The following is a 16,213-nucleotide window of genomic DNA, read 5'->3' as shown; positions in this document are numbered from 1 at the left end:
ATGTGTTACATATACAGGATAAACATGAATATGTTCCCCACTCAGAATCAAAGAATTCCACTCACAACTTTGTATGCATAGGTAGTATATGTGAACTGCTTAACATCTCAGTAAGTTTACCACAAAAAAACACAACCAAGGTGTCTTCAAAATGCAGTGATTTCAGTAGTTACTAATATGCTCTAAAAATTAGAATATGTATACATATAAAAGTGATTTATTCTAGTGTAGCATCAGTATATTCTATCAAAAAGCAGGTACTGGGAACAATTTGACCAACAGATATGTATACATAGTATGGCCAAAACATAATTTGTTAGAAGTCAAGAGATATAACAAAATTACTTATGCTGGTGATTTCAATTGGACAAGACAGGAACCTTATGGCTTCAGATAAAATTTGAAGTCAAGTTTAAAGAGAATATCTCTGAATAGCTTTGGAAGTACAGAACATAAACATTAAAACGATTCAAATGTTTTAATGTTTTAATGTTTTCTGTATCTTTTACAGATATCAAAAATGGGATGTCTGATAATTCACTAAGAAAGAGTCTCCTCTGTACAGCTCCCTAAATTTAGCACTTCTGAAATAAATGGAAATTTACACATAGCTCAAACTTTCTGCAAACTATAAGAAATGCAGTCCAGTACAGATGTAAGACATACCAAATACCAAATTAAATACATCAAACTAAGGCAAAAAAATCAACATTTAAGCTCTCTAACCTTAAAATACAGGCCATATAGATACAATTAGAAATATTTGCAAGATCTAGACTTCACTGCTATTTAATAAACAAACAAACAAACAAATAAATAAATACAAAACCAAAAAAGTAAAAAGAGTACAATCACACAGTCCAATACTTTAGCTCTACTTTCTCAAATCAGGGTTAAGCTACGCTTGACCTCAAGTTGACCTTGTTTATATACCAAAAACCACTAATGAAACTTGACATCAAAGTAAACAGAACAAAAACATATAGCTACAGGGTAAGTTTATTTTCCCGTAATACTACAGATTCTGAATCCTGAAATTAATTTAGTTGTCAAACCAGGTAATTTTCCATAGATCAGAGACATTTATGGTTAAGATGAATTGAAAATCAATAAAAATCTTTAAATAGACAACATTTAATTTTTCTTACAACTAGGCCATATATGTACAGGATACTATTACTGGGCTGACACAGCATGCACAATGTAGCTGGCAAAACGGACAATTTTGATATAAAATTATGAAAGAACTTAAGTTTGTAGAAGTTATTTTCATTGTATTATTTTTAATTTACTAAATAATCCCTTGGATGAAGAAAGCACCAAAATCTTAACATCTTAAAATATTTAACTTCCTTTCTTAATACTTTCATGATAATTATTTCTGATCTTGATTATATACTTGACTCATCTGTTCCTCAGAAATAGCCCTTCAGCATGCAGTCTGTTTTCACAACTTCGTGTACATAACAGAGATGGATACTATACAGTTTAGGTTCTGAACACAGGAGAAGAAAATTCCTTCCCTCTCTTTCAGCTAGTCTATGTTACCACTTCTTTTCAAACCCTGTATAGAAAACTTAATTTGTATTTTTTCCTGTATCTGAAATGTAAATACACAGATATTTGAAATGAAATAATTTCAAACATCTGACATGAAACAGCATATACACAAATAAATAATTTGCTTTGTATTTCCAGCTTTGTCAGTAATCTAGATTGATCTTGTGCCAATTTATGATCATTGTTAACAGTTGCTTTAATTAGCTAGATACTGCATTTATATTTTTGTGTAAACCAACATAAAAAATGGTGGAATAGATACTTGATACACCTTTGTATAGACAAAGGCAGATTGTGTCACATACAAGTAAAATGATACCTCACAATCTTACAAGTTGGGTAGTAATTTCAAAATACTGTTCTCAATATTTTGAATGGTTGAACTGATTAATGTGCTTTCTGAAATACCAACATTTCATTTGTAAATCTCATTTAATAACAGTGGTAGATAACACAGCAACCTGAGTGAGACATCTACTCATGAATCTGATGTTAATGAAGGCATTTACATTTATGTGACTAATTTTTACTCCCTTTTCCACATTCCTACAATTACAGAACTATGTATTATGCCATGGATAACAGTGTATTTTAAATATCAGGCACACAATACAGATAAGATCTGATTTGCCTGCCAGGCTGATCAGAGGTTAAGTTTACAACCTACATGTATACATGTATAATTCTTGAACTTCAAAACACAAGAAGATGATCTTTGCAAACTTTGGCCTTTGGGAAAAGTTATTATTAATACAATGGGGATGGAGGTCTACTTTAGTCCCCTACACAAACATGTGTAGTGTTTTTTGTAGTCAAAAAACTCCCAGCAACTCATTATGCATGTGAACTGAACTCTGCAAAGCAACTGGAAAGAAAGCAACTGCAAAAGCAACTGGAACTGGTGGACTTCCAGGAAGCCTTTCTGAGGTTCTGTTAAACAATTAAACATGTAGCTATAAAAGCCATTTTTCCCTGTGTTTGCAGATGTAATGCATTAATTGAGATCTTATATAGCTTTAAACATACACCAGAAACTTAGGTCATATACCTTTGTCTTTGCCTTGGCATATTCTACAAGCTTTCTGGGGTTAATACATTTTCAAAGAAATAAAAACATAAAGCCTTGATAAATAAAATAAAATTTCCTGCTTGAGGACCAAGCATTCTATTGACAAAACACATCTTTTAGGTTTGGTGAATAATTTATTTCAGTTTCCTTGCTCTGTCTCATCTGTCATCTAAAAGCAATTGAAGAAGCCACGCCATTACCATGTCATTAGTGTCTCTGGGCTACTTACAAAGGACAAGGGAGGAACATATGGAGCACTGTAGTCTAGGTACTTCATTTGGCCCTTCCTCTGCAACACTAGTGCTGCTGACAGGCTGGTCATCAGTCAAGAAGCAAAGAACCTTCACTATGCCCCAGTTTGATTTCTTTATATTTTCCCTTCTCTTAGGATAACTACAGTGGTTATGAGAGCTCTTTATCAAGTTTTCCTGAGGGTATGCTTCAAGATGCAGTGCAGCTGAACAGCTCAATCTATTTTTTTCTGCTAGAACTCAAATGGCTTCTTGTACTCCAGATGAGGACTCAAAGTAAGCAGCTGAAGGTCATAGGCTGGAATAAGAGAACAAAAAGGCTCTCCACTTCTGACATATTTGAGATGAAAATTTTACTCTGGCAAATAGTCAAGTTAAGACAGAGGCATAATATTGGCCTCCTCTTGTTAGGGTGCCTATTAACCCAAAAGGCACAGAAGAAGAGAGCAGACAGTCACTTTCTCCTGTTGTTAGAAATGCAGAAAGAAAGAAAAATGGGTATTCAAAGTGCCCCTGTCTTGTGCTGTGATGGAAAGCCTTGTCCTTAATAGCAGCTATTTGAAATATGCCAGAATAAAATTCTGTAAAATGCAAATAAGGAAAAATATTTGAATTTCACTAAATATTAGACTACACTTGTGTTCCACTTCTCAGAAATTGATGGTTCCAAATTCAACCAGTCCCGAACAATAAAAAAATAATCTATAATTCTATATAACCATAATTAGGCTACACTCACATGTGAAGAAGTTAATGAAAAGTTTTGGATGCCTTGATATGTGTTTGCATTTCAGTTTCCCACAAAAAACAAAAACTTTCAGCATTATGTTCTGTACATCAGTGACTCCCTTCTTAATTACTTTTGAACTTACTGGACAATTTCAAATGGATTTGACAGAAAGAACAGAGAACTCAAAGATAATTACATTACTACAGTCTTCATGAAAATAGGCAGTGAAGTAGAAGAAGGAGATTGGTGAACATCCTAACCAAGGGAAGGGTTGCAATCCCAATTCAGATCTTATTGGACACAAGTGGAACCTTGTAAATGTTTCCTTGAAATGAAAGTTTCTTTTAGACCTCATATCTTCCTAGAGAACATCTCTAGAGACATGGTAAACTCACAGGAAACAAGATCCTTTAGAAAAATGTTCTAAGGCAAAACCCCCATAGAGAGTCAGTCTTCAATTGCTCTCTATTTCCAGTGCATACATTTCTACTACAGAGTTTCCACTTTTCTTAATTATCAAGGTTTAGCTTAATGGAAGTTACACTATAGACTGACATATAAAAAACTCAGGAATTTTAAATCTCATGAGATACTGTCACCTATATTTAAAGAGAGACTGCTTACTGAAGTGGTCAACTTTTTAAACAAATACCAGTTCTCAGTCCACAGCTACCTACTAATGAGCACACGAAAACCTCTTACAGCCGTTACAAAAAAATACTTACCAGAATTAATGTTTTATTAATTTGTTTTCCAGTATATAAAATCTAGCAGCTACAAAGGATGAGCATAAGCATATCTGTCTTACCACATATAAATTTGAGAGGATTTTGGGACAACAGACATTTTTGACCATTCTCACCATTTTGTTTTTGGAAATAGAATACAAGTTTGATAGACTGAATTAGACATTTTGCACCAGTGAGAAGGCCTTCATGGTATTGACTACATAGTATGTTCAAAGATCCACAGTAGCACACAGAACTGGTAGATAATATATAGAAATCAGTTCTTGCTACAACTTTAACTTGATAATTTGCAATATTTTTACTTGGTGCTTGTATTTATATATAATTGAAGACTGGTTATCTCTTACATTCCTCTCACACAATTAAAATTCTTGACAAATAAACAAAAGCCACCTTTTAAAAAATGATCACGTTCATCATATATATGCCAGACAGGTTTTCTGTGAGTGACCAAAACCGACAAAATAATAAGTGGGACATTTTAAGTTGAATTTTCTGAGGTCTTTTCCTCAGTATTTCCTAGCAATCAGACACAAATTAATATTGCTTTAATATTTTTTGTTTAATAATAGTTCTCCAAGTTCAATTTTTTGAAATGCATAATTTATTGCAAATAACCATATAAAATAAATCCTCCTAGAGATGATAGAGACTGTTTAAAGTATTTAGATTAGGTTTGAAAAAGTAAATAGAAAGGAAACCCATAAGTAAAAGCCAAGAAAAATTAAAAGCATTTGAAATGAGACCTTTCAGAAGAGGACTCCAACCTTAAAACATAAAAGCACTTTGGATTGCTTGTTTGTTAGGGGTGAAATGAATCTCTTATCATTTTTTCACTACAATTACAGTAATGACTTCTGCTTTTAAAGCATTCAATCACTATACAGAATACTGCTGTGGCTTGAAAAAAGCAAGCAGAAATCACAGACCAAATTATAAATTCCATATGCAGTCATAAAACATTGAACAGGCAAAAAAACCCCAAACCAAACCAAACCAGCAATTTCAACAATTAACCTAGATGATCATATGGTGTGCCTCATCTAGCCAGAAAGAATGCCAAATCAATTTATATTTTAATTTTTTGAACTAATTGTTTTCAAAAAAAATGGAGACCAAAATAAGCAAAGAAAATAAATATTGCAAGTCAAATCAAGTTGTAGTTCACTCCAATGACTCAACCTGAAGTGTCAAATTATTTTATTTCCATGAGAAGTCTGATAATTATAACAATACTTCTATTGTTACTTTTAAATGCACCCAAGGAAAGAACCTTGCTGTAAGTCAAGATGACTCCACAATATAAAATAACTGTCTTGGCAAGAATTACATATCTGTTCTTACACATATAGTTCTGTTATGTGGCAAAACTTAGTTTTCCCCATTTAGGATAGATGTTTCAAATCAAGTTTCTAAAAAAAAAAATTAATATTAGGTACTAAAACCTCCTAGTTACCAAATAAAACTAAGAAAATCCACAAAATAAGTGAACTTGAAAATTTAAATTGTGTAATATAATTGGCACCTAAATGAATGAATGAAAAATAAATAAGCCTACAGAAAATCACTTAGATTACTCTGTAAATTCTCCCTAAACATAGTTTCAGGGAGTTACAACCTTTGTTATATGTTATTTCAATAGAACATACATGTTTGCATAAAAAGAAAAGACTAAATTAAGGAAATAAAAATCATTAACATATTTAATTTAATTTGAAATGGTCACTTACCTGAATTGACTAAAAAAAAAAATTTAAGACATATCACAGGTCTAACTAACAGTAATGAAAACTAGACCATTAATAAAGTGCATCTAGAAATGCTGCATTTAAAGCCATATTTTAGACAGTATATTCCTACACTCTATTGCCAGTGGTAAAGCAGAATCCAGTCAATATTAGAAGCACTTCTCAAAAGAAACAGTAGCAAACACAGGAGTATGACGACACAAAGTTGAGTCCACAATAAACTAAATTTTTTTCTTTCTTAGAATCTATTAGCCAAGGAATTCAAACTATTAGCCAAGGAATTCAAACGATTCAAAATAAAGTACTATATATTTGCAGTGAAAACACCTTGCTAAAAACCTAAAATTGTTAGGAAACGAAAATGTATTACTGACTCTTGCTCGTACATACTGCTGAAGATCATGTACTGCACAAAATTAACACTTGGAGTATGCTATGAAAATACTAAATCCTCTATCAGATAAATTATGTGTTGCAGGGACTGTATGTAAGTTAAGTTGCATCAGATTGTAGAGCTTGATAGTATTAGCATATGCATTTATTTTGGAAATAAGTCTACTTACAACTGAGTCTGCATCTGGACACTCCCTATTAAAAAGAATAAAGAAAATTTACAATTACAGAATGCACAACTTATTTTATTCACACAAATTTTCCTTCAATGTTTTCAATTAATTTAAAATAGTGCATTTGACCCTTTTGCCTCTCAATCTCTTGAAATTTTTACTTTAAATAATCCACATTCAACTGAATGAGATTTAAATAACAGCTGACAGTTTATGCTCAAAACACTGCAGAAGAAAAACTCAGAAGAAATTATGAAAAATCAAACTCACATATTACTGAGAAGAATTCAAAATAATAACAAAAAAATCAAGGAAAGTGAGGACTACCACACTGTGTTCTGGATGAATATACTTTAAGTTTCAGGTCTTCATATTGATAGGTGCAAAAAGTAGAAGTCACCAATCCTAATGAAATAGTCTACCTGTAAGTGCAAAATGTTTTGGACAAAATCCAGTTCATAAAGAAATTAAGATTTTCTTCAGAGGAATTCAGAGTTTCGTCTTTTAGAGTTTCATTCATTGTTCTTGTTTGTCAAGCACAGTTGCAGTCAAATACTAGAAGATGCTGAACAAAATAACTGAGTACCCTCCTAAAAAGCACTTAAAAAAAAAAAAGTTGCCTACAGGAAGGCAGTGGTTGCAAGCACATAATTCACAAGTGTTACACTTTTCCACTGCAACTTCAATTTGAGCAGTAGTACTTAAAATAATGAATGACACTGATTCTTTCTGATGTCTTCAAAAAGCACAGGCAATTATATTTACAGAACGTGGAAATATTTGAGTAGCATACAAGTCCTCTCTAATTTCCACCCTGACAAATCGTGATGGTTTAACTGAACAACAATGTTTTTATATCATTAGTCTGAATATCCTACACATACATGTATAGAAAAAAGAACGTGGAAAAAAATAAAATGTATTGTAATCTAAAACATCTTCTCTGAAAAAATAAATCGGTAAAAGGCAAAAAAGTAGCTTTTACTACAGTGTCTTAAAAACAGGTGCAAAAAACTTGCTAACATGGAAGGATTAATACAAAATTCAGCCCAGCATGTTAAGGAAATGACAGTGAGAGATGAAGGACTCCATCTTCTCTGAAAGGCCTCACAGAAGAAGACATATGTGATCAAATTTCTACTTGGTTTACATCTTTCATAGCAACAGAGCTGTTCTGAAAGATATTTTACTGCTTGAAAAGACAAAGTATATTCTTCCCTTGAAAGATGTGGTTTCAAAAAGTGTCTGTATGCAAACAAGATAGCCTGAGGTACATAAAAGTTGAGAAATGTGAAATATGAGGCAAATGAATTAATATATTTCAGCCCACAGTGAAGGTTTCCAAAATTAGTGAGCTAAGAGATCTCAAACAGAAATGGTAGATCTAGTATCACTCAGAGGAGTACTATCAGCATCTCTCAGGATCTGTTCTATAGATGCAATGTAAACACAGCAGTTTACAAACGTTGGTGAGGAAAATGAGGATATCAAGCTGTAGATAAAAGTATTTTTAAATCTCTAGATTTACTAGATCATTCTTTTTAAATTAAAGAACTGGGTCATGCTTCTGCTATAAGATAGTATTTCAGAAAATGGAGATTTTATAAGGGAATTTAAGGATTGTAGATAAAAACTGAAACAACCAAATCATGCAAAGCAGTGGTTAGAAGTGAAATCCCTGGCTAAACTACAGCAATATGTAACAGAATGCACCCTGTGTGGTATTTCCCTGCATTAAAACCATTACTAGACACACCGGTTCAGGCATCAACAGTTTAAAAACTATCTTGACAAACTGAAAAGCCTACTAACCACGACAGTTTTTCTAGAAGTAAGAAAGCTTGCCCTACACAAACTAAACAAGCTTACAGACTAATAAAACACAAGGCCAAGGGAGGACTTGACTTCTCTGTGCAGAGAAGTTTCTGATGACAGTTTCATCATTTCCAGTCCATAACAGGATCATCAGCTGAAGATTAAATCAGACAAAATACAGACTAGCAATCTATATTTCTAAAGAGATCATAAAAGAAGTATTAGAATATAAACACATAATGAATCCTGTTATTTATTAGTCATGTTCTAGTTAATTTAGTAGTTATGGTTTAATGCAAGAATCTCTGTAAATGCCTATGGCACATTTTACATAGGAGATTGATATAATTCCATTATACATTTTTCTTTTTGATTTCAGAATCAAGTCACTGTTGTAGAGTGTGAATATTAACACCTGCCGTTCTTAGGTCATTAATTTTTCATCAGTATGTTAAAAAAAACTAACACTGGTAAAACACTTTAAAAACTAATTTTAAAAAGTATGTATGCAGATGTTGCCTCTGAGAATATTTCTATATTGTCAAATTTGTCAAATTGTAAGCTATCTTCTTGAGAAAATACATGTAGAAATTATGAAAAAAATACACTGACCATAAATACTAATATAGACACTGTGACTAATTCACCTCAGAACTGTTATTCAAACTCACTTTTTGCACAGATTAACTCCTGGGAGATTGAGTACACATGAAGAATATGGCATAGGGTACACTGGGACATCAGTCCTGAGCTAGAATGATGGTGTTTGAGAAGGGAGCGTGCTTATGATATACTTCATTTTTCTGTCCTTTGACAGTGTATGTAGAAGTTCCTCTAACAGAATACCTGAAGCTTCAATTCTGCAAACACAGCCATCCAGTACTTTTACCACATACAGACATATTTTATTAGGATTAATGTGAATTACATTATCTACAATGCTGAAATGTAGAAAAATAGAAAACTACTTACCTATGCACAGGAATGAAACATGAGTTGACTACTTTGAATACACTTGTTATTTGTTGTTATTTATGTTAAAATTCTTGGTCACAAAAATCATAAATAACTGTGCTGTTTTTGTATTCATTGCATTAAACCACTATTATAAGCCTACTTTTTTGTTTAAATATGGGCTAACTTTTATCCCCATTACTAGTTTTCATACAAAACAAGGCTTCAGGGTGGAAATATACTTACACAGATTCAGTATCTTTTTCTTTTTTCATAATTCCTGATAAACCAAAAGGCTTCCTTTTCCGTGGTTTTATTCCTATGGAACAAACACTTTTCATTTATAGATCAAAGAGATAAATGCATATTTAGCAATGTCAAATACAGATGCATATGAATTAAATGTTTTAAATGCTGCCACAGGTATGCAGTGGAGATAGATATGGAGCCAAACTAAGGGAACATTATTCCAACTTGCTTTAAGTGAAATACCAATTAAAAAAAAAAATCAAAATAGTGTTCACCATATTAGTAACAAAATTCTTAAAAAACTGACTTGGATCTCCTAGTTGGGTATATAGACTCTGTTTTTTTAAATAGACAGTTTTGAGGAAGAGTTTTTGTTCTGCTCACAAAAACTCAACAGGAGTTGTTGCTCCAGGCAATCCTGAATAGTCATGGATGAGAAACTGCACATTGCCTTCCGCAGCTACTGCAGTTCAACACCCTGTTGTTGCTTCTTTTGCCCTGTGTGCTCCCAGGAACTGTAAGCTCCTGTCTTTCCTCAAAAGTAAGATCTTGGTCCTGTTAAAAATAAAACTGTTTCTTGGCTTTCCAGCTGATGTGAATTCATGATTTCCCAGTACTGTATCCAGCTCCAAGACTGGTTCTCGCTGAGTTTGGAATTGCACTTCTCCCCTTCTGTTTCTTCCCTGCTTCTAGCACTGGATACATATAGCTACAGTACTGAAAGAAGTACATTCATTGCTTTCGTATTGCTTTCATTCCCACTTAATGTACTAAAACTAAAATACACTTAAATATTCCCTCAGACTTACTGCCACATCTGCTTCTTCACAATGTTTGCTGAGGCAAAGCAGGCTGCCAAACAAAATGACTAAGTGCAAGCACCTGATCCAACTAGTCTACAATTTGGTTTTGATGCATGATACTACTGACAGCATGTTTTAGAGCAGAATGGTAGAAATAATTTGGTTTCCAAAATTAAACCACTGTCAATTCAAGCACCTTATTATATTTACCTTTACAAAAATACATTACACAGCGCATAAGGAACCTCTCCACCCCTAGAAATTTTCAGTAACTCCAAACTTCTCAAATCAGGTAGCTGTAGAGTCAGTAATATATACTGAGGCACATAATTTTCTCCAAGATTATTTTTAAATTTCTGGGCTTTGTTTTTTCTCTGTGTTTAATGCTGCCCAAAAAATGGCAAATGGAGTATGAGAGTAATTTCTGAACATGGATCTTCTCAGCTTCAGTTAGAAGAGATGTTAAGTCTCAGCTAAAATCTTGGCAATTTAAAAAAGTTTTTGGATGCTTTAAGTAATACTGCTGAATCCTCTGTCCCAGTAAAGACATAGCTTACGGACAGAAAGCAGCTCTTAACCACTTAAAACAACCCCCTAAGCAAAAAATGCAGCACCAACAGACTTTGCAACCATAACACTACATTAGGCTCAGTTTAACTGACACAGTAACAATAGGAAGAGCCCATTGTTTTGACAGTTGTAAATTAAGCTACAAGACATTCATAGCTGAATTAAATCCAAACCTCCACAAAGACAAACTCTTAGCCAACGTACACTTGTAAGAAACACTCAAATTGTCTGACCTTTATGCATTTGTCTTATAAAAGTTTTATAGGCCTTGATGCCTAGAAAGGCTGATCTGGAACAGAGACTAGACAGAGCTAAATGGACAAAATAGGTATATATTGAAGGCCCTTAAAAGGATACACCTTGGGCAGTACAAGAACCTGGCCAGGGCTACACCCAGGATGAATCCAAGATGGATGTCAGCCACAAGTTTTTACACTTTTATAGGCTTTGGTTCATCTACATATTGGGTTCAATTGTCCAATTACAGCTCCAGGTCATGAAGTCAACCCCCTGAGTTGCCCCCTTCTCTTCGCCATTGTTTATGCTTTTTGGGTAATGGCTGTCCTTGATTCTCTAGATGGGAAGGGATTGTTTTGTCTAACTACCCTGTGAAGAGAACCTATGAACATCTAATATGAAGTTTCAGAATTACATACTAGGCAGCAGAGAACCTGAAAAATATAAAAGCTATCAGTCTTATTGTCATTGAAGTTTGTTTTTCAAAAGAAAAATTGCATTTTAGTGTACTGGAGCACTTGAAAATTATACAGACTCACACACTGAGTATCCTTCACTGTTCAGGTCCTTATCCACAGCATTCTCATGTAAATAACTATGATATGGCAACTCACCTTCAGCTACACTGGATGTGTTACATTCTTCAAACTCGATAGGGCCTTAAAGAAATGACAATGAAGATAAACATTAGGTCAAATTTCATCTGTTTTAATGACAACTAATATTTCCTGAAAATATGAGACAATCAAATTACAAATGTTGGTCATAACTGAAAGGCACAATTACTCTGCCAATTGCCAAAGATACTGCAAAATCACATATGTAAAGCAGTGTTCACTCCGTCATACTGAAAAATTAAAATACTAGTCATCATCTAACTACAATTCAATTGCCTATATCTAATTGGTGTCCTCATTCAAAATTGCATTTATAATATAGCACCAGTGTAAGGTTTTCAATTTATCTCCTTTTAATGAACAAGAACTGTATAAGTAAAAATGAAAAAGGAAAAGCTATAGCCCTAATTTTGAAAGTCACACTATTTCTAACCCCGCATTGCTAGTTCTAGTGTTTCCTCTCCACAGCCAATTGCCTACACAATTAGAAGTGGCATGTAAAACCTTAAACACAGCAATAAATCTTTTTTTTTTCAAAAAAATCATTAGGATCCAACAGCACCAAAAAAAAAAAAAGCACACTACCGAAGTTCTGGATCTAAAGAAATTCGTCACATTGTATTTGCCACAAATTAAGAGTCCTAAAACTCATTTATTCCTATATATTCCTAAGTGTAGACTTTATTTAATCCCACTATGAGACATTTCAGGAAGCACATGTACAGAAAACAGCGTGAGTTTCTGTAGGATCTTGTTCAGGGAATGACAGAATCATACCAACACTTGTGGAAGTGCAATGAAAACAGAGAGCACATGCAGGCAGGCACCTTTTCTTCCAAGCTCACCTTGTATCTGTATCCACAGAAGAAAAAGTTTAGCACACTATCACTGTGCCACAGGGGTTATTACTTACCTTTCTACAAACATTTTGATAGCATGCACACAAGTTTATGTACAGATATATTACAGATAAGACAGAGGAGGAAAAAATACTTCTAATGACTTTTTTTTTTTTTTAAATTATGGCATGCTCAAAGTATTAATTTATATTTAGTCTAGTTAAGACTGAGTTTGCAAAATTTTCCCAATCTGTAAAAACAAACTTAAATGTTTGTAAAACAGCAGGATCAGAATTTTGGACTAGAACCCATCAATATCTCACTTATCATAACATAATTGTTTGGCCACCAAATGATGCTCTTGAAAGCAGAATATTAAAAGACAAATTTCAAACAGCAGTCTTAACAGACCTTTAAATTTCAATTAGTAAATTACTTCAAACGCAAGTCTAATTATTCAATACAGAAAGACAAGATGCAAATTCCTTACAGCTCTCTCAATCTTTTACCCATCATAAATATATGTGCATTTTACACTGGTCTTCCAATACTTTCACTAAATACACAGTAAAACAAAGTCAGCATGCTTTGAAAGGAAGCAAACCTGGATATCTTGTAAAACAAAAGAACAGAAAAAAATCCAGGAAAACTAATTTTTAGAACAGTACATGTCTACATCTCCATATAGATTTAACCAACATTTTATTTTACAAATAAAAAATTAAAGTCTATTAAGGATACTAAGCAATACATTCATAAAATTGCCATAAAATGTAAATTCTGAAGAACACAACCATTACTTCTTCAGAGCTACACTTCAGACCACACATTTTTCATCACTTTGCTAATGATTTAACTACTTGTATTTCTTGCTTCTAAACATATTCTCATTTTGCTAGGAAAAATTTTTAAAAAGCCAAAACAACCACATTCATCCCTAAAGCAAAAGAAAGAAACCTGTAAACACTGAGACTTATATTTTCCGAGGGATAAAATACTTAGGCTTTTTCAGAATTCCACCATTTCTTTACCCTTTCCACTAAGAGTGATCCCTTTAATTTTAAAACTTTTACAATAATGATTAAAAGAAATAATGAAGGCTCAAATATAGCTCATCCATATTTCAGATCAGTATCTTAACTTCCACTTCTAAAATAAGCAGAAAGGAAAGATTTTCTTTAACAAGACATCCAAGTTCATTTATTTTTTTCCATTATGCTTGCCTAGAACACTTGCCTTTAAAGGTGAGTTTTTTGTGCCTTGTAAGAATTTTTACTTGAAGACACATTCTTTCTTTCTACAGAAACGCACAGATATCATGTGAATCAGTTACAATTCAAAAACCTATGTTGGTAGTAACTTACCTTTCCTACTCAAATTTGTATAGGGCCCTTCTTCCTTTGGAATTTCAGAAATTCATATCAGTGGCTGTCTCTAATTAGCTCAGTTGGTTAGGGCATGGTGCTATTAACACTGAGGTTGTGGATTCAATCCCTGTATGGGCTATTCACTTAGGAGCTCGACTTGATGATCCTTGTGGATGCCTTCCAACTAAGAATATAATGGGGCAGAGTGAAATTTCTAACAGTTTTAAATTTTCTGATGAGTTTTGTTCTGTAACTTCAGACCTCCCAACAGTTTTGCTTCCTATATGTCTGCCATAAAGAGTACCATATTTTGCCTTGGGCATAGTATTTTTAATCAAAGTAACATTTCAGAAATAGACATTTCCTGTCTATTGTGGCACTCTATAGTGTACTAACTTACAAAACAGGATAGCCGTGAGAAGCTTCCAACAGCCTGCGTAACAGCTGGAGTTTCCTGCGGACAGATGTCTTTGAGTCCGAAGAGGTGATAATACTGCTGTCCAGCCAGGACTGTATGTTGTCACCACACTGTCCTCTGCTAGAACCAGCTGCAGTCTCCTAGTCAGCCAGAAGGCTTTAGGCACACATACTGTTATGGGAGCATAGCATCAATAAGGAATTCAGACAGTTTCTTAAGTTTTCTAGCATTGCCCACTGTCTGTGTATAACATGGAAACAAAAGCAGCTGCACTAGCACTGAAAAAAAATCCCCCAAACCTCTAAAAAAATCCCAACTCAGAAAATCCCCTCTGAGACACCAGAATGCATATCTTTCTGATTCCTTAATCAGAAGTCGAGAAGTCAGAAATTGCTATAATCAAGAACTACCTGTGGATTGGCATTAATGGAGATTGCCAGACAGATGTAGTATACAAATGGAAGTCAAAGCATGCAAATTAATGTCCTGGTATCTCAATAACTTCTGTAACAACTACATGAAGTTTTTAAAATTGATGCATTACCTCTGTGAGGTAAAAAGTTTTCAGAACAGACTTGTGCCCAATGATTGTACTGTAGACAAAGGCTTAACACCAACAAGGACTTCAGCTCCTTGTAATCTGGATGATTACAATTGCTAAAATTTTTGGTGCAAGTAAACAGATTCATTGTCCATTGCAACATTAAAAGAAAGAAAAGCAGTTGCTTCACATTTAAGAAGCAGTGTTGATGTTGGGGACTCAAGTCATTCCCTGAAGCAGTCTCTAGAGTCCATGCCACATGATAGCCTAAGGCACTGAAATGGTGCCATACTGCAGTGCAGGTAATAATGCTGATAACACTGCTATTTGGCAGTACTGCAATCAAAGCACTAAAATTTCCTTTGCTCTTTTTCTCATAACAAGACAATAATGTGAACTGAGATGGAAGCCCATTCTCAAGCATTCATATGAACACAAAACCAAATTCTAAAACTACAGCATTACTGTAAAAAACAAAATGACATTTCAAAACTTTTTTCAGAGTAAATAAAAAGAGCTGAGATCTAGTTCAATCCTTGCAAAGGTCTCTGATTTAATGTTCTGTTGCAAGGAGAGTCCAACTTTCAAAAGTCAACTCTCCCTGCTGCTATATTAATCCATACATTGGTAACACTGGATTTAACACCTCAAATACCTCTACATAGACTTGCATGTATTTGATACTGTAGACACACAGAATAGAAAAAAATTAATAAATACAATGCATAAATGAAGGTTAGCCATTGTAACGGAAAGAGACATGAGTATCTAGTGGGATTTCCATCACTTAAGTATATATACCTAGCTATCCCGATGCTAATGAGAAATAGTAGTATTCTACAAAGGAAGCAGACATCAAAAATCAGTAAGCTCCTCTAACTGTACATACAAAATCATAGCAAGTATCACTACAAGCTGCACTGAGTTTTTGAATGCTCACGGTATTCTACCAGCTGGGACAGAATAAGGACAATAAGAGAAAGCAAATGGAGTATAGCTTCACAATAAAATGGAGGCAGACAGCTGCAAATTGACAAGAGACTACTAAAGCAAATACACCAGGTTCAGTTCTTAGGCTCTTAAAATAAGGCAGCTTTTGTTTGCTGGAACAAAAAAAAAGTAATTTGTAT

The 16,213-nt window shown here is 33.8% G+C and overlaps 1 protein-coding gene across 4 annotated transcripts in view; it reads right to left on the bottom strand.

Annotated features, from left to right (window-relative positions):
- FCHO2 (FCH and mu domain containing endocytic adaptor 2) overlaps positions 1-16,213 on the bottom strand; it is an 83,988-nt gene that overhangs the window by 31,624 nt on the left and 36,151 nt on the right. For all 4 annotated transcript variants that reach the window (XM_054004425.1, XM_054004427.1, XM_054004428.1 and 1 more), the window contains exons 9-11: positions 11,916-11,960; positions 9,689-9,761; positions 6,671-6,695 (exon numbers count right to left, since the gene is read on the bottom strand). In XM_054004425.1, coding sequence (XP_053860400.1) covers positions 6,671-6,695; positions 9,689-9,761; positions 11,916-11,960 — 143 coding nt within the window. The remainder of the gene's footprint in view (positions 1-6,670; positions 6,696-9,688; positions 9,762-11,915; positions 11,961-16,213) is intronic.

This window comes from Vidua macroura, chromosome Z, assembly GCF_024509145.1.
Source record: "Vidua macroura isolate BioBank_ID:100142 chromosome Z, ASM2450914v1, whole genome shotgun sequence".
In the NCBI taxonomy this organism is placed as follows: domain Eukaryota; kingdom Metazoa; phylum Chordata; class Aves; order Passeriformes; family Viduidae; genus Vidua; species Vidua macroura.
Note: the sequence above shows the minus strand (reverse complement) of the source record. Positions and strands in the feature narration are given on the sequence as shown.